The sequence below is a fragment of the Entelurus aequoreus genome, linkage group LG04 (assembly GCF_033978785.1).
Source record: "Entelurus aequoreus isolate RoL-2023_Sb linkage group LG04, RoL_Eaeq_v1.1, whole genome shotgun sequence".
Taxonomy (NCBI): Eukaryota; Metazoa; Chordata; class Actinopteri; order Syngnathiformes; family Syngnathidae; genus Entelurus; species Entelurus aequoreus.
Genome location: NC_084734.1, coordinates 80,273,748 through 80,296,727, shown reverse-complemented (window position 1 = coordinate 80,296,727; position 22,980 = coordinate 80,273,748). Strand labels below are relative to the sequence as shown.

General features: G+C 38.7%; 1 protein-coding gene across 2 annotated transcripts; it reads left to right on the top strand.

The window, feature by feature from the left end:
- LOC133649059 (ribose-phosphate pyrophosphokinase 1) lies at window positions 1-22,980 on the top strand. Of its 2 annotated transcripts, none has more exons than XM_062045813.1 (7): window positions 1-341; window positions 4,191-4,380; window positions 8,366-8,464; window positions 15,373-15,497; window positions 15,623-15,796; window positions 18,060-18,219; window positions 22,098-22,980. In XM_062045813.1, the coding sequence occupies exons 1-7, from the start codon at window positions 157-159 to the stop codon at window positions 22,188-22,190; spliced, it is 1,026 nt and encodes a 341-aa protein (XP_061901797.1). In that variant the 5' UTR covers window positions 1-156; the 3' UTR covers window positions 22,191-22,980. The 2 variants fall into 2 exon arrangements, with proteins under 2 accessions (XP_061901797.1, XP_061901798.1); XM_062045814.1 differs by having other exon boundaries at window positions 2-341; window positions 4,191-4,374.

Sequence of the window (22,980 nt, the reverse complement as noted above, 5' to 3'; positions counted from 1 at the left end):
TCACGAGAAGACGTAAGTGAAAGTGTGCGCGCAGCAGGGAGAGGAAGATGATGTGTGCAGCTAGAGGTGGCTAGGTCGTGAGTGCTGGTCCTTGGTACGAGTAGCCAGACAACTGTTGCTTGGTTCTCGGTCGCTGTCTTGGACGTTTTGATTTGTATGAAAAACAAAAAAACCCAAAAACAAAGCCACCGACGACTCGACGCCCTGGACAGCAGCAAAATGCCGAATATCAAAATATTCAGCGGTAGCTCTCACCCGGACCTGTCTCAAAAGATAGCAGACCGCCTGGGTCTGGAGTTGGGCAAGGTGGTAACCAAGAAATTTAGCAACCAAGAAACATGGTGAGTTTATTGTCGCGTTTGGCTTCTCCAAAAGCCGCCAACTTGCGAGCTAACTGCGCCAACCTAGCCTAGCTAAACGTGTCACGCAGAAATAGCCGCGCATTTGACGATAGACGCTCGAGTTCTATTTTTATCCCTAAAAGTTGATCAAATTGTTGTTTAATATCTTATAAGCTACGTGCATATTTTTTTTAAAACATTGTCTAACAAAATGGTGTCGAACTAATTTGTACCTAGGTGCCACATGGCGGAAAATCTGTTCCCAAGTGGGTCGGACTGCTAAAATCATGGCGCGATAACTTAAAAATAAAGAAAACCTCAATTTGTTTTCTTTGTTTAAAAAAAGACCAAGCGCATTCTGAGAATGTACAAACCATCATGTTTTACTTTACGCTTACATGTTGCGCTTGATAGAATTCTATCTTCATTTGTCGTTATGCTTTCTCAATAAATGTTGTGATAATAATTGGTTGATTTGAGTCTTAAAATGCTCCCATCAGTGTTAATTTTTTTAATCTATGAAAAGAAAAATAATATCAAAATGAAATTACAAGAGGCAGCACGGTGGCACAGGGGTTAGTGCATGTGCCTCACAATACGAAGGTCTTGAGTAGTCCTGAGTTCAATCCCGGGCTCGGGATCTTTCTGTGTGGAGTTTGTATGATCTCACCGTGACTGCGTGGGTTCCCGATTTAAACAAACTGAAAAACTTATTCGGGTGTTACCATTTAGTGGTCAATTGTACGGAATATGTACTTCACTGTGCAACCTACTAATAAAAGTCTCAATCAATCAAAAAAAAACTTCTGGGTACTCCGGCTTCCTCCCACCTCCCAAAGACATGCACCTGGGGGTAGGTTGATTGGCAACACTAAATTGGCCCTTGTGTGTGAATGTTGTCTGTCTATCTGTGTTGGCCCTGTGATGAGGTGGCGACTTGTCCAGGGTGTACCCTGCCTTCCGCCCGAATGCAGCTGAGATAGGCTTCAGCACCCCCCGCAACCCTGAAAGGGACAAGTGGTAGAAAATGGATGGATGGAAATTACAAGATGTTATTAAAAATGTAAAGTACCAATGATTGTCGCACACACATTAGGTGTGGTGAGATTATCCTCAGCATTTGACCCATCACCCTCACCCCCAGGGAGGTGAGGTGAGCAGCAGCGGTGTTTAATATTTTAAAAGCTGCTTGCATCCCTTTTTTAATCATTGTCTAACCAAAGGGAGTCAAACTCATTTTTGCCTGAGGGCCACATGGAGGAAAATCTGTTCCCAAGTGGGCCGGACTGCAAAAATCATGGCACGTAAACTTAAAAATAAAGAAAACTTCAAATTTGGTTCTCTTTGTTTAAAAAAAAAAAGACCAAGCACATTCTGGAAATGTACAAACCATAATGTTGTTGTTTTTTTACACTTACACGTTGCGATTAATAGTATTCTCTCTTCATTTGTTATGTATACTTTCTGAATACTTAATGTGATAATAATTGGTGTATTTGAGTCTGGCAGCGTTTTAAAATGCTCCCATCAGTATATCTTTTTTAATCTATCAAAAGATGAAATGAAAAATATCAAAATGAAGACATGCACCTGGAGATAGGTTATTGCCAACCCTAAAATTGGCCCTAGTGTGTGAATGTGAGTGTGATTGATTGATTAATTGAAACTTTTATTAGTATATTGCACAGTACAGTACATATTACGTACAATTGACCACTAAATGGTAACACCCGAATAAGTTTTTAAACTTGTTTAAGTCGGGGTCCACGTTAATCCATCCATGGTAATTGTTGTCTGTCTATCTGTGTTGGCCCTGCGATGATGTGGCGACTTGTCCAGGGTGTACCCCGCCTACCGCCCGAATGCAGCTGAGATAGGCTCCACCACCCCCCATGACCCCGAAAGGGACGAGCGGTAGAAAATGGATGGATGAAATTACAAGATGTTATTAAAAAGTTAAAGTACCAATGATTGTCACACACACACTAAGTGTGGAGGGATTAGCCTCTGCATTTGACCCTCAGTGCTCACTAGGGTTGGGTATCGAGTATCGATTGGAACCGGGACTAACTTTCCGATTCTCCCGGAATCGTTCAAAAGTTTAAATTTCGATTCCTATTTTCGATACCAGTCCGCCGACCGGAAAAAAATATGTCCGCCGAACCGGAAGAAGAAGCCGCTGAACACCAACGAAGAAGCGCCCACCGCCGGAAGTGTTAGCATAGCCGAGCGAATCAGTCAAGCTCAAGCATAGATAGCGGGCGTCGGCGGTCGAAAGTTTGGCTTTACTTTACAAAAAAAGTGAAATAACCGCGAAATAACAGAAACGGGGGGAGAGAGCTGCAGATGTACCAGGACGTTCCACCGATACTTATGTCTGACGACCCTGCTGCATTGTGGTGGAACCAACAAAAGACTTATCCTTTGCTGTCATAACTCGCTTTCTCCTATTTATGCGTTCAAGCTTCTTCCACACCCAGCGAACGTGTATTTTCCACAGCAGGAGACACTATCTGTCCAGAACGCTCACGCATCCTGCCTGAGAAGGCGGATATGGTTATTTTCCTAAACAAAAACTGTCTCTGATTTTATACTGTACCTGCTGCTAATCTGGACTGGGTTTTGCAAGTTGTTTCTGATTGTTTATTTGCTTTTCTGCACCAGGTTAGCCCATCAGTGGGAGCACGGTAACATTTTTAAGTACCTGCAGCATCATACACTTGTGTGTGTAAATGTGTTTTCATGAGGTTTCCTGCAGCATCATACACTTGTGTGTAAATGTGTTTTCATGAGGTTTTCAAAAATAAAGCTCTCTTGAGGAAAGTGTACCCCTGGGAAAATGTATTCATAATTTATAATATTTATATTCAAGATCATAGATTTTATATTTATATTCTAGTTGAAAACAGCCCTGTGAGGAATTTATAGTAAAGTTCATAAAAAGTTAATAGAATTAAAATTGATGGAGAATGTCAGACTATTTCATTCAGAAAGACTAGGTTAGCTAGCTCATTTAAAATATCCTAAACTTTTTTTTGACCCTGCCTCTTAAGAGAATCGGAACCGAGAATCGTCAGGAATCGGAATAGAAACAAAGAATCGGAACCGGAATCGTTCGAATTCCAACGATACCCAACCCTAGTGCTCACTGCTCCCCTCACCCACTGGGAGGTGAGGGGAGCAGTGAGCATCAGCGGTGGCCGCGCCCAGGAGTCATTTCTCATTTTTCTCAACTGATGTACTAACGTCATGTGGTTATTCTGTACATATGGAGCATCATCTACAACAAAACTTGTGAATGTGGACGTGTATCATTAATATCACATGAAGTTAGAAGGGGATACATATTATTTCAGCATATTTATGTGCGCACAGAAAATGTGTCCCCACAGTCATTAAGTACAACACGGAATGTACAGATTATCTAAAGCATTTTTCGGGGTTTAAATGTAAAATAAAATAAAATTACTGACATGTTTGACAATCAAGGCACGAACGTCACGATCCACATTTTGCATACTATCCCTAATAAGCAGCGTAAGTACATAAGGTCCAAACACAGAAGTGTCACCTCTATCTTAACACAGCACATAGCTCCGCCCTCTCCGACATCCAGTGGACACATTTTCTTTCATTCATAAATTTCAGCTCATTTTTAGATTTGGCAAACTCATCTCGCGGGCCTGTACGTTTGACTTCCATGGTCTAACCATTATACTCGTCATTTTACACCCAAGTCCCAGCACATGTTACATGACACTCCGCTTTTGTTTGTTCTTCCCCCACGTTGTGTGTCTTGTTAGCTCTCTGCTGCTAAGTGCTGTTTGTTTTGTCGCCTCCCTCTGACAGCGTGGAGATAGGGGAGAGTGTACGTGGAGAGGATGTCTATATTGTCCAAAGCGGCTGTGGGGAGATCAACGATAATTTGATGGAGCTCCTCATCATGATCAACGCCTGCAAGATAGCCTCTGCCTGCAGAGTTACAGCGGTCATCCCTTGCTTCCCATATGCCCGCCAGGATAAGAAGGACAAGGTGGGGGTGAGGGACATGTCTAATTATCTCTGTCATTCTGTTTGCCATCCAACATCTTGACGAGAAGCCTCTGACCCTGAATGTCCATGCATTGCTTGTTTGGTTTTTCTCATTGCTCAGCTTTTTAGTTGCAAGTCCACCCATATTGTATAGGCCACTGCTTGTGATCCTGCTAGTTTAAAGTACCAGTAGAGTGGAAACTTGTTGAATTTGTGTTTCGTTGTATCTATTAAACCATATCCAATTATAGCTACAATCCGCAAAGTATGTGAAAATGTCGTCTAAACTTCACAAAATGCCAGAAAATTCAGTCAGCCATTTTCAATATTCCGCTCTAAACGTCTTCGATGATTTCCTTAGTTTGACGATCCTGGAGGAACACTTCTGCACTCCGACCATAGTATCAGATCAGTCCTACTGGAAATACGCAAACATTAGAGAGAGATGTGTATTATTAACAAACCCATGAACACACGTTTTTCTTTTTTCTTTTTATGCATTCTCAGTCGTAAATACATAAAAAGTCCGCTAACAAAGGGGGATCTATATGTCGCCCACAAAACCCTCTAAATAACCATCCAAAACCTGCCAACAATACTCTATATACATATCATGACCTGAATATTAACCAAATATTAGAGATGTAATTATAAGCGCTGTTGGCAAGCTTAACATCTGAGCTAAAAATAAGCATGAACTTTGAGATTGGCATCATTTCTAAGATTACACACATTCACTTCGAGTCTCACATATTTAATTAGCTGGACGTGACATCAGGTGAGTACAACCTATACTTGGTTAATATTCACGTCACAAAATGTTAATAGATCATATTTTTGTCCCTTTTTGGATGGGTATTTATTGGGTTGTATAGTCGAAATAGACACAATGACATCATGGCTCCATTGTAAGCAGACTTTTATTTATGTGTATTTGAATTAGAATGCATTGAAACAAAGACATGTGTTCTTGTCTGTCATTAGAATTGTGAATTATTGGAAACATTTAAAAAAAAAAGTGCTGTTCCCCTTAAAATCCTAATCAGATTATCTAATGACAATATTTAAAAAAATAAATTAAAAAAATTGTCAATTCATTTTCCTCTGTCTCGCGTAGGCTCCTTCTTCCAGTGAGCATGCTCCCCACACACACACATCAGTGTTTCCCATTTATTCATTTGTTTGTGGCTATGAATGACATTTCCCCTGGCACAAATGTTTGTCTTCGCTCGTGAACAAATTATGATGGAACTGTGGCAACATAACCTGTAACTCCGCTGCACGACACGCTTCATACTAGGGCTGAACGATTTATCGTTTTCAGATCGAAATTGCGATTTCAGAAGTCTCAATCTTGAGATCGTGAAGGCTTCGGTTTTAGACGAACGTTATTTAGCTCTCCTGGCTGACATGTCTGTTGTGTATATGCAGCCTGCTCGTGCTACTCTCATGCCTTGTCAAACTCACCAATCAGAAGTGGTAAACTACTTGTGAGCAGGGCATGCCGTCACGCTAACCAATCAGAGGCGGCCATTGACGAGGCTACCGCGTACACGCCCACTAACAACTTTGGTGAAGAAACAAACGTCCTGGAGGAAATGGCTGCTGCCGCCGGGTCAGAAGTGGAGGAGGATTTAGTTTTAATACAGAAGAAGAGCAGCACGTCTGTCATTTGGGACTACTTCGGTTTCGAAACTTCAGATGTGCATCAGAAACAGGTACTTTGTAAAACTTGTCGGGCCAAAGTCGCCACATCCCAAGGCAACACGACTAATTTATTCCGGCACTTGAAAAATCACCACCGGCAGTTACACGACGAATGTATGACCAAAAAGTCCGGTGAAAAGTCAACCCCGAGCGATTCAGCCCATTGTAGCAAACATACCACAATTACAGCGTCGTTTGCCAGTATAACTCCTTATGAGAAGAGCAGCCGCAGAGAGAAGAGTGATGTAGAGATGTCAGGGAAGCAAGTATTATTGTTAAAGTACTTTTTAGATTGTGTTTGTTCTGCACTTTACCCTGACTTGTGGTGTCAGTTTTTGTAAAAAAAAAAAAGATAAATGCTAGTTTTCAGGAATATTATGTTCTATTGTTAACAGAATAGATGTGCAATATTTGGGTGCTGCTAAGCGGTAAATGAATGACCCACCTATTTTAATGTCTGACATATTTTTCAGAAGGGCAGAGGTTGGGTCATTTTGTTTTTGTAATAGTATTTTCTTTATTACCATTACTTTTCAATTTCACTTTAAAATATTGTTCAGGTTTCTTCCAGGGTTGAATAAAGTACTTGAATTGCTGCTATAGATGTTGATAGGCTAGCTCTCTTGAGCCATAAAAGACTGACCTACCTACTTGAGTATAAGACTGTTTACATAAGGTCAGGATCCTTTTTTTCCTTTATTGAAGTTGTTGAATTTTGTTTTTCTTATTATATATTAAGCATTGCTTTTTGTGTTGGAATTGTTTTGTATTTTATTTAACTTAAACTTTTTTATTTATCTTAACATAATTAAGGTTTTTGTACTGGTTTTAGTTCTTTAGTTTTAATAACTGCTGTTGGTCAAGAACTTTGGAGAATGTACATGCATGTTTCTTAATAAATACATGTTTGAAGCAATTCTTACCTTTTAGTATTCATCCTTGCATTACATAGCATTTAATGTTTTCATGGTATATCATTTTTTGTCATGTTTTAAATCTGTTACTGTTACTGAAGCTTGATTTGAAAAGAAATCGTGAGTCAAAATCGAAATCGCAATTTCTGTCAGAAAAATCGTGATCAGATTTTTTCCTGAAATCGTTCAGCCCTACTTCATACGCACCTGCTTTGCTTGAGAATAAGACCTAGCAGAAGGGATTTGTTGTGCCACTTGTTCTACTTTTTTGCTATATTTCGCAAGTTGAGGTAAGCATAAGGAGTACGAGAGAGGCGTGAGTCTAGTGTTGCGCATTTATTTGGTAATCCAATACAAGCAGTCACGAAAGGCAAAATATTCGCAGCGCCAGCAGAGATCCGACTACACAAGCCCAGGAAGTGTGTGCGAAAAATCTCAAGAGGCAACCTAACTTTTATCACTTCCACAAGTGCTAAGAAGACACAACTTGGAAACACTTTACTGTCGTTTGCCTTTTTGGTGCAATATACTTTTTTATGGACTTCTGGCACATTGTAAAAATAAAATAAACACAAATGGAGCAAAAACGTATGAAGTAACAAAAAAAAATTAACTATAAAAGAAAAAGGCAGATATTCTGCCCTGTTGTCTTTTTTTTTTTAGTGTTTCTCAAAACATCGAAATCGTAATTAGAAATCGAGTTTTCAGCGGGGAAAACATTTTGACTTTTTTTGGCCAAAATCATGCAGTCCTAATCTAGTGTATAATAAATTCTGTTATTCCAATCATTGTTACATTTAACTGTTAGCCTGTGTGTGTGTGTATATATATATATATATTACCGTTCAAAAGTTTGGGGTCACATTGAAATGTTCTTATTTTTGAAGGAAAAGCACTGTACTTTTTAATGAAGATAACTTTAAACTAGTCTTAACTTTAAAGAAATACACTCTATACGTTGCTAATGTGGTAATTGACTATTCTAGCTGCAAATGTCTGGTTTTTGGTGCAATATCTGGGGTCAATTAAACGCTCAAAATGGCCAGAAAAAGAGAACATTCATCTGAAACTTGACAGTCTATTCTTGTTCTTAGAAATAAAGGCTATTCCACAAAATTGTTTGTGACAACAAACTTTTGAACGGTGGTGTGTATATATATATATATATATATATATATATATATATATATATATATATATATATATATATATATATGTATATATATATATGCACAAATACATATGTATTTATGTGTGTGTGTAATCTTAGAAATGATGCCAATCCCAAAGTTCATTCCTATTTTTAGCTCACATGTTAAGCTTGCCAATAGACTTAGTCCACATGACTTAACAGATCGATTTTTATCACAGAGTCGTGCTCCCATCTCTGCCAAGTTGGTGGCCAACATGTTGTCTGTGTCAGGTGCAGACCACATCATCACTATGGATTTGCACGCCTCGCAGATACAGGTGAATATTTGCACATCACAACCAAGGTCTGTGTCGTTTTTTTAATCGTTTTTTTAATGTGAATGCTTCGATGGGTTTAATCACTTCAGCATACAGTCAAAATTAGTATCTCTTCCTGCCGGCCAGTTAGATACCTGCAGTACTCTACTTGTTTGGCTCATTAAAATGTTGCAAGACAATGTAAGCACAGCTTTGTTTACTGATGTTGTTCTGACATCCCCATACTTGTACGTGTTTTTTTTCCCATTGTTTAAGACAAACATGTATCATTATCAAAAACTTTAACATTGAGGCCACATTATGTTGTATAACTGAAAATGTCAATGTTCTAGTGTAAACAGGATATGTTAACACGGCGGTGACCAAGTGAAAACATCTAATGAACGATTGAGCCACTTTGTTTTCTTACCATTTTGTTTGCCGTTTAAAAAATTTTACTTTAAAACACTGAAAGGGAATTCAAGAGCTCTGAAATATAACTATTTTTCTTTATATTGGAGTCCTTTGAAAGTATTATTACATTAGCAAACCCCATGTGTAAGCCACTATATCCAGGGAATTATTTAATGTCGTCTTTCACTACGGTGACTTAATTAATTTAAGGAATGATAAAAATATGTATATAATGGGTGGGGGAGGGACAATTTGCTTGGGATAAACGTATCAAAAGGTTAAATATGGCCATTTATGCCTTATCAATATATTGTCAAAACACCTAGATAGGATAGATATTTATTAATCATACAAATGGGAAATTATGTTCTTTGCAGTGCAGATTTGTAGATGCAGTAACAAAAATAAAGCATAATGGAAAAACTCAAAATGAGTAATACATATTTATGTATTTGTTCTCATTGATCCAAGTCATTGTATTCATTGTATTGCGGGGCATTCAAAATCTCCTTAAACTTGTCTTAATCTATTGTGTTTGTTTGTGCTGCAAAAAATGTTTTTGTGCTGTTGACGTCTAAATTATAATTTCGTCCCAACAATGTCAAAATATCCACAAACTTGTTACGTTAGTCCAGGGGTGGGCAATTAATTTTTACCGGGGGCCGCATGAGCAACCCGAGCACTGCTGGAGGGCCACACTGACAATATTTCAATTCAATTTTGCTCATTATTTTTGATATACCGTAAAATAGATAATAATATTTTCATTTAACCTAATTTATCTTTATTCAAAAGCAGATGGCTTTTGATGGTTTTATTTTCAACACTTTCTTACACACTTCCTGATGTATATTACAATACAAAAATTTCAATTTATGTCACTTTATCCTGCATCCTCTTTGTTGTGAACGTAGCACGCTTGTAAGGTGATTGGCGAAGAAGGAGGAAGCGTTGCTGTTGCGGAAATGAGGAGTGAGGATTGGTTTTCCTTTTGGAAAGGACGAGATAAGTTGAGCTGTGTTAGTATAGCATGCTCAATAAAAGTTTAAAAAGAGCATCAGACTTGGTGTGCACTTCTTCTGGACGCTACAATTGATGTCACAAGTGGGATGAAATGCCTCCCAGTTCGCCTTGCCATCAAACCTGGGAGTCTTCATTGAGGGCGGAATTCCCCCGTGGCAAGCAGCGTGGCTGCACCTGTAAACGCTGTCTCTCTCTCTCTTTGCGGCGAGCTCCTCACGTGGCACGTAGCACACAAACAGTGCAGTATGCGCAAAGTTTTACTTCTGACACCAATTGTAGCGTCCAGAAGAAGTCCACACCAAGTCTGACGCTCTTTTTAAACTTTTATTGAGCAAGCTATACTAACACAGCTCAACATATCTCGTTCCTTCCACACGCACGTCTCCTCGCTCCTCATTTACGCAACTCAAGAAGACATCTACTTCAGCAGGTCGTTACACTATATTCTTTAAACACAGCAACGTGTGTACCACAAATAAGCACACGGCTTTACCTTTACTTGGCAGTCCATGTCTTTTTTAAAACACGCCATTCGTCATCAACTTTTCTCTTTTTAGCGTCTCGGGGATAACCGGGCATCACTTGTCGCTGTGCGCCTTCCCTCACAGGACATACGCACATATAACACTTTTCAAAATAAAAGCAGCACAGTTGTATTGCACGCACGACAAAGATGTTTTTTTAAATTTATTTTGTATTTGTGATTGCCGCTGCGCGCACGAGCATACATCCACACGGAAGTAATACAAATAACGCTTTTCAAAACAAAAGCAGCACCGTTGTATTGCACACTCGAAATAGATACTTTTTTAAATGTATTTTGTAATTTATAATTGGCCTCATGCGGGCCGGACAGGGACGTACAAAGGGCCGGATGCGACCCGCAGGCCGCAGAATGCCCAGGTCTGCGTTAGTCTGTACTTCGTTCGTGCTTGTTTGTGCTGCAAAAATTGTTGGTCTTTTACAATTTTAAAGTTATTAACAAATTATTATTCATAACCAACCCCTCCCCCGCATTGGCATTTAAGCATTATTTATAACCAATAGCCATGTCCAAATCTTCCCAATTATTTGTGCTTTGTACCTGTTTGTGTTGCAAAAATGTTTGGTCTAACTGTTATGACTTAAGTTATTAATGAATTATGAGTCATAACCAGCCCCTCCACCTTGTCAAAACCTCCCCAAACCAGTCCCAATCGTTTTTTTTTTGTTTGTACTCGTTTTTGCTTATTCGTGCTGCAAAAATATTTGGTCAAACTCTTAGTTTTTAAGTTAACATTTTATTGTATTTAAGTGTTATTACTTATAACCAAGCCTTCATACTTGTTCCATTCGTTAGTACTATGTTTGTGCTGCAAAAGTGTTTATTCTAACTCTTAAGGTTTTTAAGTATAGCATATAGCGTATTATATTGTTTTAATTAACGGGGGCCAACTTCACACAGGTGAATCACAAAACATAAACTTAAAAACTATAACAGTTAGTAGTAGGGCTGGTCGATTTGAGTGTGATTGATGATCGTGATTAATTTCAGTCAATCATGGTGATAGGCTGTTAGCATATATAACCTAGATCAAACATGGTGGAAATGTCTGTTAGAAGATACCAGCGTAGTAAACCATAGGGATGCAACGTTGTGCTTGGTATAATCCTGCACGGAACAATTCTTCTTTATTTACCATGTCCATGTGTGTGAATGTGTTGTGATTAGGCCCTTTTCCACCGCAGGAAGTTTTTCAGGAACTTCCCCACTTACCCGGCTAAATAAAGTTCCCCCTGTGTTTTCACCAAAAACTACCCGGGTTGATCCTCCTAGTTAGGTGGGACTTTTACAAGCGGCCAGGAACCTTTTCGGGGGTGGGCTGTGCTGTCGAACGCTGACAGTTGGGGGCGTTCCTACAACTTTTTTTCCAAACACACGACTGTCATTGGAATATAAACAGCGACTTGTTTATTTCTTGTGTATTTCTATTATAACAAACTTGACAACGGAGATGGCTTTCGAAATGCAGGAACTTTTGTGGAGCATCTTTGTGCTAAAGAACGCTGATCATTGGAACTATCTTGCAGTTTTTTTACTTTGCTGTAGTCTTTAAACTATATGCAGTTTATTGTTGTTTATTATTTTTACAAACTTAATTTCGACATGCGAAGCTACGAGAAGTCGACAGACTCTTTTAAACGTATTTGTGAAGGAGTATGAAGCCAGACTCGAAGCAGCGACCTCAGCTGTTTACTACTCTGACTCTGAAATGTGAAATATAGGAGGCAGCACACGAGTGGAACGAAAGTAAATACCATCAAATATTATCTATTTACTTTATTACGTGTTGTAAAAGTAGTTAGTGACACTACCATGAATTGATTAACGTGGACCCCGACTTAAACAAGTTGAAAAACTTATTCGGCTGTTACCATTTAGTGGGCAATTGTACGGAATATGTACTGTACTGTGCAACCTACTAATAAAAGTTTCAATCAATCAAACTCCATTTTTATAGTTATTAGCCTCAACCCAAATTTACAGAATGCTAATGCTAAAAAGCTAACGCTAAAGCCGATGTATTTTTGTGATGTCGGCGTGAGATAAACACTGACATTTATTATTTATATATTGTTATTTACAACTTACTTAAAGTCTCATGGTCTGCTGCAGCTCACCAGTAATCCTGCCCTGGATGTGGACTCGCAAGCACTCGCAGAATGTCTTTGTGACTGAACTATTGTAGGTTCTTGGTCCCGGCGGGGAGATAAAACACACCTATTGATTTAATGTAATCAGAAATCGACATTTTTGTATCTAAATATTTTAGAATCAGACTTTGTTTGCTCTGATTCAACTCCTCTGATATAACATGCACTAAAAAACTACAGACACTTTTTGTTCCAATCATTTTTGAGTGTTGGATATAAATATTATGTTCCTGAAATAATCTTTAAATGGTTTTGTGTTGGTATACATTATTTTACAGTACCTACAATTTCAACTGTACGTTAATGTATTTTCAATGAATATAAGACTGTTTGTGTTTTGAAGTGCTCCACAAACTAAGTCACCGCTTGACGTTTGCCAAAGCACTGGTGAATACAAGTAATCAAAGAATACAAACGATTTACCATTTGAATGTGTTGTTTAGTAAATGTTAACTAGGAAAAAATTCTTACAGTATACAGTACACTGCTGATGTTTTGTTTACTACAGAATTAAGTTTGTGATAACAAGAAAAATAACTTTGAGAGGAAAAACATTTACCCCCACCAAACATACCAAAAAAGAAGCATGGCCCCACAACGGTGGTGCAGACCATAGCGTGGGTTACCTGTACCTTTGCACCTGTAGTAAACACAATCGTCGACATCAACAAAATGACAGTTGTCAGCTGTTAGCGTATATTATCTTGACGAAACATGCCAGAAATGTCTGTTACAAGATACTGCAGGATGCAACATTACTCAGTATAATAATGGATAGGAAAATATGCCTTTTAATAATAAAAAAATATATTGTTCGAGATCAAATGATATTAATAAAAAAAAAGGTGATATTTTTATTTTTTTGTATGCCATATCGCCCAGCCTTAATAGTAAGACCAAAAATGTTTGCTGCACTAACGAGTGGGATTGGTTTGGGGAGATTCTGAGATTGGGCTGGTTATGAATCACTGTTCACTAAAAATTATAAATTAGACCAAAAATGTTTGCAGAACAAACACATTGAACACGTTTTTGGGAGATTTGGACATGGTTGGAGGATTGGATATCAATAATAACACTTAAATACGAAAACATAAAATGTTAATAACTTACAAACAATAAGATGTAGGCCAAAAATAATTGAAGAAAGTTTGGGGAGATTTGGACAAGATGTGGGGAGGGGGGTTATGTACGTTTGAACACCAGTGAGTAAATGTGCCCGAAAAATATTTGAACAGTAAATATAACCACACATTTAAATACTTGGAGTCAAAACTTTTTTAGTCAAGGAATCCCATAGACTCCATCAAACAAGTATTAAATATGTTTATATTTACAATCGTCAGTTGTCTGATAATGTCGGCCATCCACAAATTATATGAAATTCCTGAATGCTTCACTTCATTCACATGCCGATTTATTTTATTATTCAATTTACTGACCAAATACTTTTGGACCTTACCCTAGCTATATACACAAACGGAGTGTGTTCCACAAATATTTAGATTGTGACTTTTTAAAAAGGGATTTTGACTGTGCACAAAGGATTTGTAAAAAAAAAAAAAATTTGCATAGGTGTCCGAAGTTTGTCAGTTCTGTTGATAATTTTCGTCTTTAGAACATTTAACATTAACATAACACTAAGGTATAAGTAATCAAATATATGTACTGTAAATTAAAAGCAGTATACAACAGTGCATTTCTTTCAGTGGATGACAAGGGAGTTTACAAATTAAATTTAGGGTCGTCTGCTTACCACCTGGTCTTAAATGTCAAATTTTACACTTAATTTGCTGCAGCACTCCTCCAAATTAAACAGATACTTAACAAAAAAAAACTCCCCACCGCATCGGACAGAGTAGCACACACTACAGTGAGCAGATGCTCAATGGGTCTGTTGTGGGCTATAGTTCCTTTTTTTTATATATGCAACCGCCACAGTTGGTCCACAGGAAGGACTTTGGACACTATTGTAAAGGAGCCCAATGCTTGTACTCCTGGGTCAAAACAATGTTTTGTATACCGTATTTTTCGGACTATAAGTCGCAGTTTTTTTCATAGTTTGGCCGGAGGTACGACTTATACTCAGGAGCGACTTATGTGTGAAATTATTAACACATTACCGTAAAATATCAAATAATATTATTTAGCTCATTCACGTAAGAGACTAGACGTATAAGATTTCATGGGATTTAGCGATCAGGAGTGACAGATTGTTTGGTAAACGTATAGCATGTTCTATATGTTATAGTTATTTGAATGACTCTTACGTTAACATACCATGCACGTTCTCAGTTGGTTATGCGTCATATAACGTACACTTATTCAGCCTGTTGTTCACTATTCTTTATTTATTTTAAATTGCCTTTCAAATGTCTATTCTTGGTGTTGGGTTTTATCAAATAAATTTCCCGACTTCTATATGTTTTTTCCCTTTATTATGCATTTTCGGCCGGTGCGACTTATACTCCGAAAAATACGGTACATGTTTCTGTCTGCCATCAGTTATGTACAAATAGTGCAATTCTTTTGGACCAGTAGTTGAAGTATGAATGAGCACTTTGATTTAAAAGCACAAACAATCCAACAGCGCTGTTGGCCACCTTTTTGTTATTTTGGTTGTGTGACACACTTGTGTATGCTCAAGTTGAACAGTTTACATATGTGTATAACCTCCACATTTAAAAGTATTACTCCGCGATGCCGTAATGTAAAATATGAGACTTCATCTGTGGCTAATTGCAGTTAAAAACCAAAAAAAAATGTATTTCTCAATCTCCTTTGCGATTGTCTTTTAGGGGTTCTTTGACATCCCTGTAGATAACCTGTATGCGGAGCCTGCTGTGTTAAAGTGGATCAGAGAGAACATATCAGAGTGGAAGAACTGTACCATCGTCTCCCCCGATGCTGGTGGAGCTAAGAGGTAAACTCATTGAGGACTCATTGAGCCTTGTAATGTAGAATCTATACTGTTGATGATGATGATGATTTAATGGTGCAGTAAGGTTTTCCTGGCTATAACTATGCTGCTTGTCATTCTCTCTGCAGGGTCACCTCTATCGCAGACAGGTTAAATGTGGACTTTGCTCTTATTCACAAGGAAAGAAAAAAGGCGAATGAGGTCGACCGCATGGTTCTTGTCGGGGATGTGACGGGTCGGGTGGCCATTCTTGTAGATGACATGGCAGACACGTGTGGGACAATCTGCCATGCTGCCGACAAGTAAGCAGTGATTTTGCTAGGTACGCGTTCTCGCGTCCCTGACACATAATTAACTAAAAGGACGCAATCAACTTAGTCTCTTTGGGTCTGAGACATGCCTCATTTTTCCCACAAAAAACGATACATTGTGTTGTATGGTATACCGGCACCAATTAATTAAAAACAGTACTATACAGCCATTGAAAAATACCGGTACTTTTTTTTCATCAGCATGCTGCCGTGCGGCGGTGACGTTGCTGAGCCGAGGCGCACGTAATGTATGTCAGCACGCACACACAAGGCGCATAAAAGCAGAAACAGAATGAAGAGGAATAACGGCAATTCTACTGGTTAATAAAGAGGGTGTGAGAAACGCAACATGGAGGTATTTTAACTTCAAAACTCACGATACAAGTGACGCTTTAAACACAGAAGCGCTGCCTCGCAAGCGGTGCTTAAAACATGTCTTGCCAAAAGATGGCGATTGGTATTACCACCCTTGTTTCAAACTAAAGTAAACATTTAGATAACATTCAGACCTGCCCAAGGGTTTTAAAGAGTGGCCGGTAATAAATGTAACTCGCTCCAATGTTGTGCACATGTAGATACGCACAAAGCTGGTTGGCTTGTTGCCAATAATTAGTGAAGTCCAAATGGCGGAATTTCACTTGCATTAGTTTACTTGCAGTGCGTTTAATCCCTTACTGGTTTAGGAACTTTCTTGAGGGAGAGTTTGAACCCCATGATGACAGAGTTGTGGTCTGACTTGCAAACTGCCCCCGGAAATGTCCTAACATGTTTGACAGCATTTCGAAATGTTTGGTTGATCATGATGAAGTCGATCTGATTTCCCGCTCTGTCACCTGGGCTTTTCCATTTGTACTGCCTTCTGGGATCGATTTGGAATCACGTGTTGGTTACAACAAGGCGGTTTACCACGCACCAGTCAGGTCAAGAAACCTTGGTGTTTGCAGACTAGATAAACGTTGCTACAACCTTCTGTGCATCTGCTTAGCACGTGATCATCTGTACACAGTATCACGACATGCTAGTTTAGTGGCTACCAAAACAATTAGCCAGTCAGCGCATACCGTATTTCATTTGCTCGATGCAGTGCACTTTTGTGTTGATAGTAGGGGTGTAAAGGTACGTGTATTTGTATTGAACCGTTTCGGTGCGGGCGGTTCGGTTCGGAGGTGTACCGAACGAGTTTCCACACATTAAGTAGCGTAACGCACGTTGTGTAAACGATGCACACTGAGGCACAACACACAGCATGCTAGCAGCCAACGGGCTACGATAGACTGACCATACATCCTCTTTTCACCGGACATGTCTCTTTTGCGGAGCTGTCCGGGCGGAGTTTCTTAAATGCCTCAAATGTCCGGCATTTTGAGTTAGGGTTGCGTGTATTTTTAATGTACGTTCAGGGTTAAGAAGGGGTTAAAAACAAATCAAATTGTGCAGCATTCGTGAGGGAGGGGCAGAGACAGAGAGAGTTATGATAAACTTGCATGCGTCGCCAGGCTCTGTTTTTTATCCATAGATTTATCAGATTTAATTTTTTATTATCTATAGCAGGGGTGTCAAAAGTGTGCCATTTGCGGCCCACAGCTAATGTTTTAAAGGCCCATGGCACATTCTAAAAATATTATTAAAATAAACAAAAACATAACAAAAGTGAAATAAAAAAGCTTAAAGGTTAAATGTAATTTAGAAAAAGTTGCAATGTTGACTAATAAAACAAAACTGTTTTTTTTTTCTTTCAAACTGTCATTGCTCAAAACATAATATTGAATCAAAATCAATGTTATTATGAATTATTGACCTATCCAAGGTTCCGATTACTTCACATCAAATATTCCACTAAGAAAAATATTTTTGGTGGAAGATTTTACAAATTTGGTAAATAAATAACCCAAAAATGTTTCTTTTCTTTTCTTACTGTACCGAAAATGAACCGAACCGTGACCTCTAAACCGAGGTACGTCCCGAACCTGAAATTTCTGTGTACCGTTACACCCCTAGTTGATTGGTTTTTAATGTTTAAGGGACATATTTGGAGACGTTCATGAAAAATCTTTAGTGTGTTTAATTACCGATACATTTTGAACATAAATAAAAATATGTCAATCATATCCATTATCATATCCTTACCATAATCAAAAGAAAATAGAGCTATTTTTTGGAATTGAAGATTCACTACATTAAAATATTATCAACATCAGCGAACGACTTCCGCTTGATGAACGTGATTACACATCTTACCTTTTTTGTGTTTTAGGTTGATTTCTGCCGGTGCTACCAAAGTCTACGCCATCCTCACCCATGGCATCTTTTCTGGGCCCGCAATCTCACGCATCAACAATGCCTGCTTTGAAGCAGTTGTGGTCACTAATACGATTCCCCAGGAAGAGAAAATGAGGCATTGTCCCAAAATACAAGTAAGGTTGCCTGTTTATTTTCTGCACCGGTTCTCTTATTTTTTTCAGTCATGTGCCTTTTTTGAACAAATAATAATTTCCTTCAAAGCCCAGCTGTTAATACATTTGCCAAAATAAGCGTGCCGTCAATGCAAACGAACACAAACAAGTGCCGTTATTTGGTAAATAAATAAAAAAGTATACTAGCGCGGTGCTGCTGTGATCGTTTGACGTTGATATACTGCTGCAAATATTAGTCACATCTACCATTCATGTCTGCAGTTTTTATGCTGTGTAGTTAATATTTTGTCATTATTTAGCTTTATATGTCCCTGTTGTTCAGCAATGTTTGCTAGCGATATCAAGATTCAGTATATGACGTTGAGCCTACGAGATATTTATTCATCTTGTTTATTAAAACTATTAAGGATATTTTCTTCATGCTAACAAATATCACCAAGCGACTATAATGTGGTCATCTGTGTTGAATAAAGCACTTGGCTTTCCTGCACAACAACTAAGCTTTTAGTTTCTGTGTTTGGTAAATGGTACCTAGTTTCTTTTAAGTAAATCGACAATGAAAATAAGTGTATTGGCACCTTTTTAAAAAATCGTAAGAAATAGTTGTATTCTGAATATGTGATTAGAGATGTCCGATAATATCGGACTGACGATATTATCGGCCGATAAATGCTTTAAAATGCAATATCGGAAATTATCGGTATCGGTTTCAAAAAGCACGGTGGCACAGGGGTTAGTGCATGTGCCTCACAATACGAAGGTCCTGAGTAGTCCTGAGTTAAATCCCGTGACTGCGTGGGTTACCTCCAGGTACCCTGGCTTCCTGCCACCTCCAAAAACATGCAGGTTGATTGGCAACACTAAATTGTGAATGTTGTCTATCTGTGTTGGCCCTGCGATGAGGTGGCGACTTGTCCAGGGTGTACCCCGCCTTCCGCCCGAATTTAGCGGAGATAGGCTCCAGCACCCCCTGCGACCCCAAAAGAGACAAGCGGTAGAAAATGGATGGATGGTTTCAAAAAGTAAAATGTATGACTTTTTAAAACGCCGCTGTGTACACGGACATAGGGAGAAGTACAGAGCGCCATTAAACCTTAAAGGCACTGCCTTTGCGTGCCGGTCCAATCACATAATATCTACGGCTTTTCACACACACAAGTGAATGCAATCATACTTGATCAACAGCCATACAGGTCACACTGAGGGTGGCCGTTTAAACAACTTTGACACTGTTACAAATATGCGCCACACTGTGAACCCACACCAAACAAGAATGACAAACACTTCGGGAGAACATCCGCACCGTAACACAACAGAACAAATACCCAGAACCCATTGCAGCACTAACTCTTCCGGGACGCTACAATATACACCTACCCTCTACCGCCCACCTCAACCTCCTCATGCTCTCTAAGGGAGAGCATGTCCCAAATTCCAAGCTGCTGTTTTGAGGAATGTTTAAAAAAAATAATGCACTCTGTGACTTCAATAATAAATATGGCAGTGCCATGTTGGCATTTTTTTCCATAACTTGAGTTGATTTATTTTGGAAAACCTTGTTACATTGTTTAATGCATCCAGCGGGGCATCACAACAAAATTACCGTATTTTTCGGACTATGTAAGTCGCAGTTTTTTTCATAGTTTGGCCGGAGGTGCGACTTATACTCAGGAGCGACTTGTGTGTGAAATTATTAACACATTACCGTAAAATATCAAATTATATTATTTAGCTCATTCACGTAAGAGACTAGACGTATAAGATTTCATGGGATTTAGCGATTAGGAGTGACAGATTGTTTGGTAAACATATATAGCATGTTCTATATGTTATAGTTATTTGAATGACTCTTACCATATGTTACGTTAACATACCAGGCACGTTCTCAGTTGGTTATTTATGCCTCATACAACGTACACTTATTCAGCCTGTTGTTCACTATTCTTTATTTATTTTAAATTGCCTTTCAAATGTCTATTCTTGGTGTTGGCTTTTATCAAATAAATTTCCCCAAAAAATGTGACTTATACTCCAGTGCAACTTATACCGTATGTTTTTTTCCTTCTTTATTATGCATTTTCGGCCGGAGCGAATTATACTCCGAAAAATACGGTAGGCATAATAATGTGTTAATTCCACGACTATATATATCGGTATCGGTTGATATTGGAATCGCTAATTAAGAGTTGGACAATATCGGATATCGGCAAAAAAGCCATTATCGGACATTTCTACTTGTGATGCTTTTTTAATTTGTAATTAAACTCACTTGCAACATGTAACAGATGCTGGCAATATAGATATCACACTTGCAGCCAGTTAAAATGGAGAAAAGCTACAAATGAATGTATGGGAAACACTGGTCATCAACACAGGGCCACAGTGTAACCGTTGTAGTGGCTGCACTTGGCTCAAGTGATATTCATCCATCCAATAGTTCCATACTGAATGTTACATTTCCTGCCCAAAAAAGAACAAGGAAGGAGTCACACTTGGGGATGATACTCAAAACCGGTTTTCCCGGTTGTTCGATAAGAAAAGAACCGAGTCCTCGGACTCTAATCCCTTTTTGAGAACCGGTACCCGTTATCGAGACCACTATAGTAAAGAAAAAGAGTTGGTTCTTTATTCGAATCCCTGGAATCCCGTCCCGACCAGAAATGCTCCGTGTGACATCACAAGAAATGACGTCACGTAGCTCAGTCATTAGGCGCAGATAGCGAAAGCAGGAAAAAAATGGACCGGAAAAAGCGCTCCAAGGTGTAATAAAGTTCAAAACAAAAGGTGTAATCCAATGAATAACTTTACTGAGAGATTTGAGCAGGGTACAAACGCATGACGAACACTTTTACGAACAACCGGAAACATAGCAACGCACCTCCTTTACGGCAGCTGTCACAACGTTCTTAAAGCAACCGCAACACATACATACATGACATCTCCCTTTTTTAACTTTTGTTTTTCTTTGCTTGTAAACAAAACAAAATCACACTGTATATGTGTTGTCTGTCTAATTATAAATAATGCAGACGAGGCGTGTTGGCTGAGTTCTTGACGTTTACTTTCAGAGCGTGCTCATATTCATTCTTAGCTGCCGGGTGGTGACATGCAACAACACTTTTCGGGGCTACCGCGCATGCCCGTCTCTCCCGTTGCATGCTGGGTAGTGTAGTTGTTATTTTCCCTAGCTCATAACATCACATCTTTCCGCCTATGAAGAAAGATTTTTACTCAAAGTGTATTTCTTTTTTTAGCTTTAACTTTTCATTTTTTAGCATTGTAACCACGTTTGCAAACAACTTTTCTCTTCATAGAATTTTCTTTCAATAAAGAAATAAAGTGCAAAAATGTTAAAGCATCATAACAAACAGTTATGTCAAATAGCAGCAGAAGTGCACTTTTTGGAGAGCTGTATTATTTTCAGTTTTGTGCCCAAGGGACTGATTTTATTTAACACTATATTATTATTTATACACCTATAGTGATCACAGAGACAGGTTGTTTTTGTGTTACTGTATATATTTGTTTTTCTGAAAAATCCCACTTAATATACTTTGGGTAACAACAGTCAATATTTATTTTATTTTTTTAGGGGGGTAACAGTCAATATTTATTTATTTATTAGATTTAATTTTTTTCTTATATAAGAGAATATTGTGTTTTTTCCATATACAACAACCTATCTGGACTCGATAAGGAATCGGTTCGATAAGAGGATTCGATAATAGGCTCGAACTCGATAATTTCTTATCAAACATCATCCCTAGTCACACTCCACTATTTGAGAAACTAGAGCAAGACAGTCTTGGTGATTTTAGGAGAACAATGGATGCTGGTGATAAGTTGTCCGATTTACTATTTATTTTTTTCATTTTCAGGTTATCGACATCTCCATGATCCTCGCAGAGGCCATCCGTAGAACTCACAACGGTGAATCTGTGTCATACCTCTTCAGCCATGTCCCATTGTAACAGCGTCCGACATCAGGCCAAAAACCAATGAAGCGATCCCTGCACACATTCAAACACAACCATTAGAGAAGTTCTTCTGCAAACTCACCTTGCTGTTGGATTTTGGGGAGGGGGAAAAAAGAACTGTTATGTCCGTTACCTGCATCCCGCTCACTTTGTGCATCGTGTCTCTCGCGACCGGGGTACTACAAAATAAGCTACCCATCGAGTGTATTTATTGTTATTGAGTCAAGTGTCCACTGTGCACTTTGTCTGCTTCTCATAACATGTAGCGACTGATGAAGAGATGCCTCTCCTGACCGTGTCACCTCAGCGGGTCGGGGAGCTCAGGAAGGAGACTGACCTGGTATATGGAGCTGTTACAAAACTGAGGTTTTTATGGTACTCTTGTAGATCTTCTGCTTTATGAATGTTTAAACATACTAGTTTATCGTGCCGCTAAAGCTCCACTCAACACTGAATGCCTCAGCAGTTTGATCAGCCATCAATCCTCTTGCTCCTAATTTTATTTTTAGGGCGTGTCGTGGATGAAGAACATGCATGTAGTGGTCTTTTCAACTCTTGGGGTACTCAATATTGAGTGGGGTTGTATTTAACATCTTTTTATTAATTTGTTTTTTAACTTGGGTTTTCTGTAGATTTGCCTCAGAAAAGTGCTCCTGCTCCCCCACACCCGTCTTCATTTGTGGTATTATGATTTGTCTTAATTCCAAACTAAACTGTTTACTTTTTGAGTAGGCACCATTTGTGTTGTTTTTAATAAAGCTTTTGGAATCCCGGACATAAATTT

What these genes read in the sequence shown, in the direction of transcription:
- LOC133649059 (XM_062045813.1), top strand. Translation starts at nt 157, where the DNA reads ATGAAAAACAAAAAAACCCAAAAACAAAGCCACCGACGACTCGACGCC. An exon ending in ATAAGAAGGACAAGGTGGGG is followed by an intron (nt 4,381 to 8,365) that starts GTGAGGGACATG and finishes TTTTTATCACAG; the next exon opens with AGTCGTGCTCCCATCTCTGC. An exon ending in ATCTGCCATGCTGCCGACAA is followed by an intron (nt 15,797 to 18,059) that starts GTAAGCAGTGAT and finishes TTTGTGTTTTAG; the next exon opens with GTTGATTTCTGCCGGTGCTA.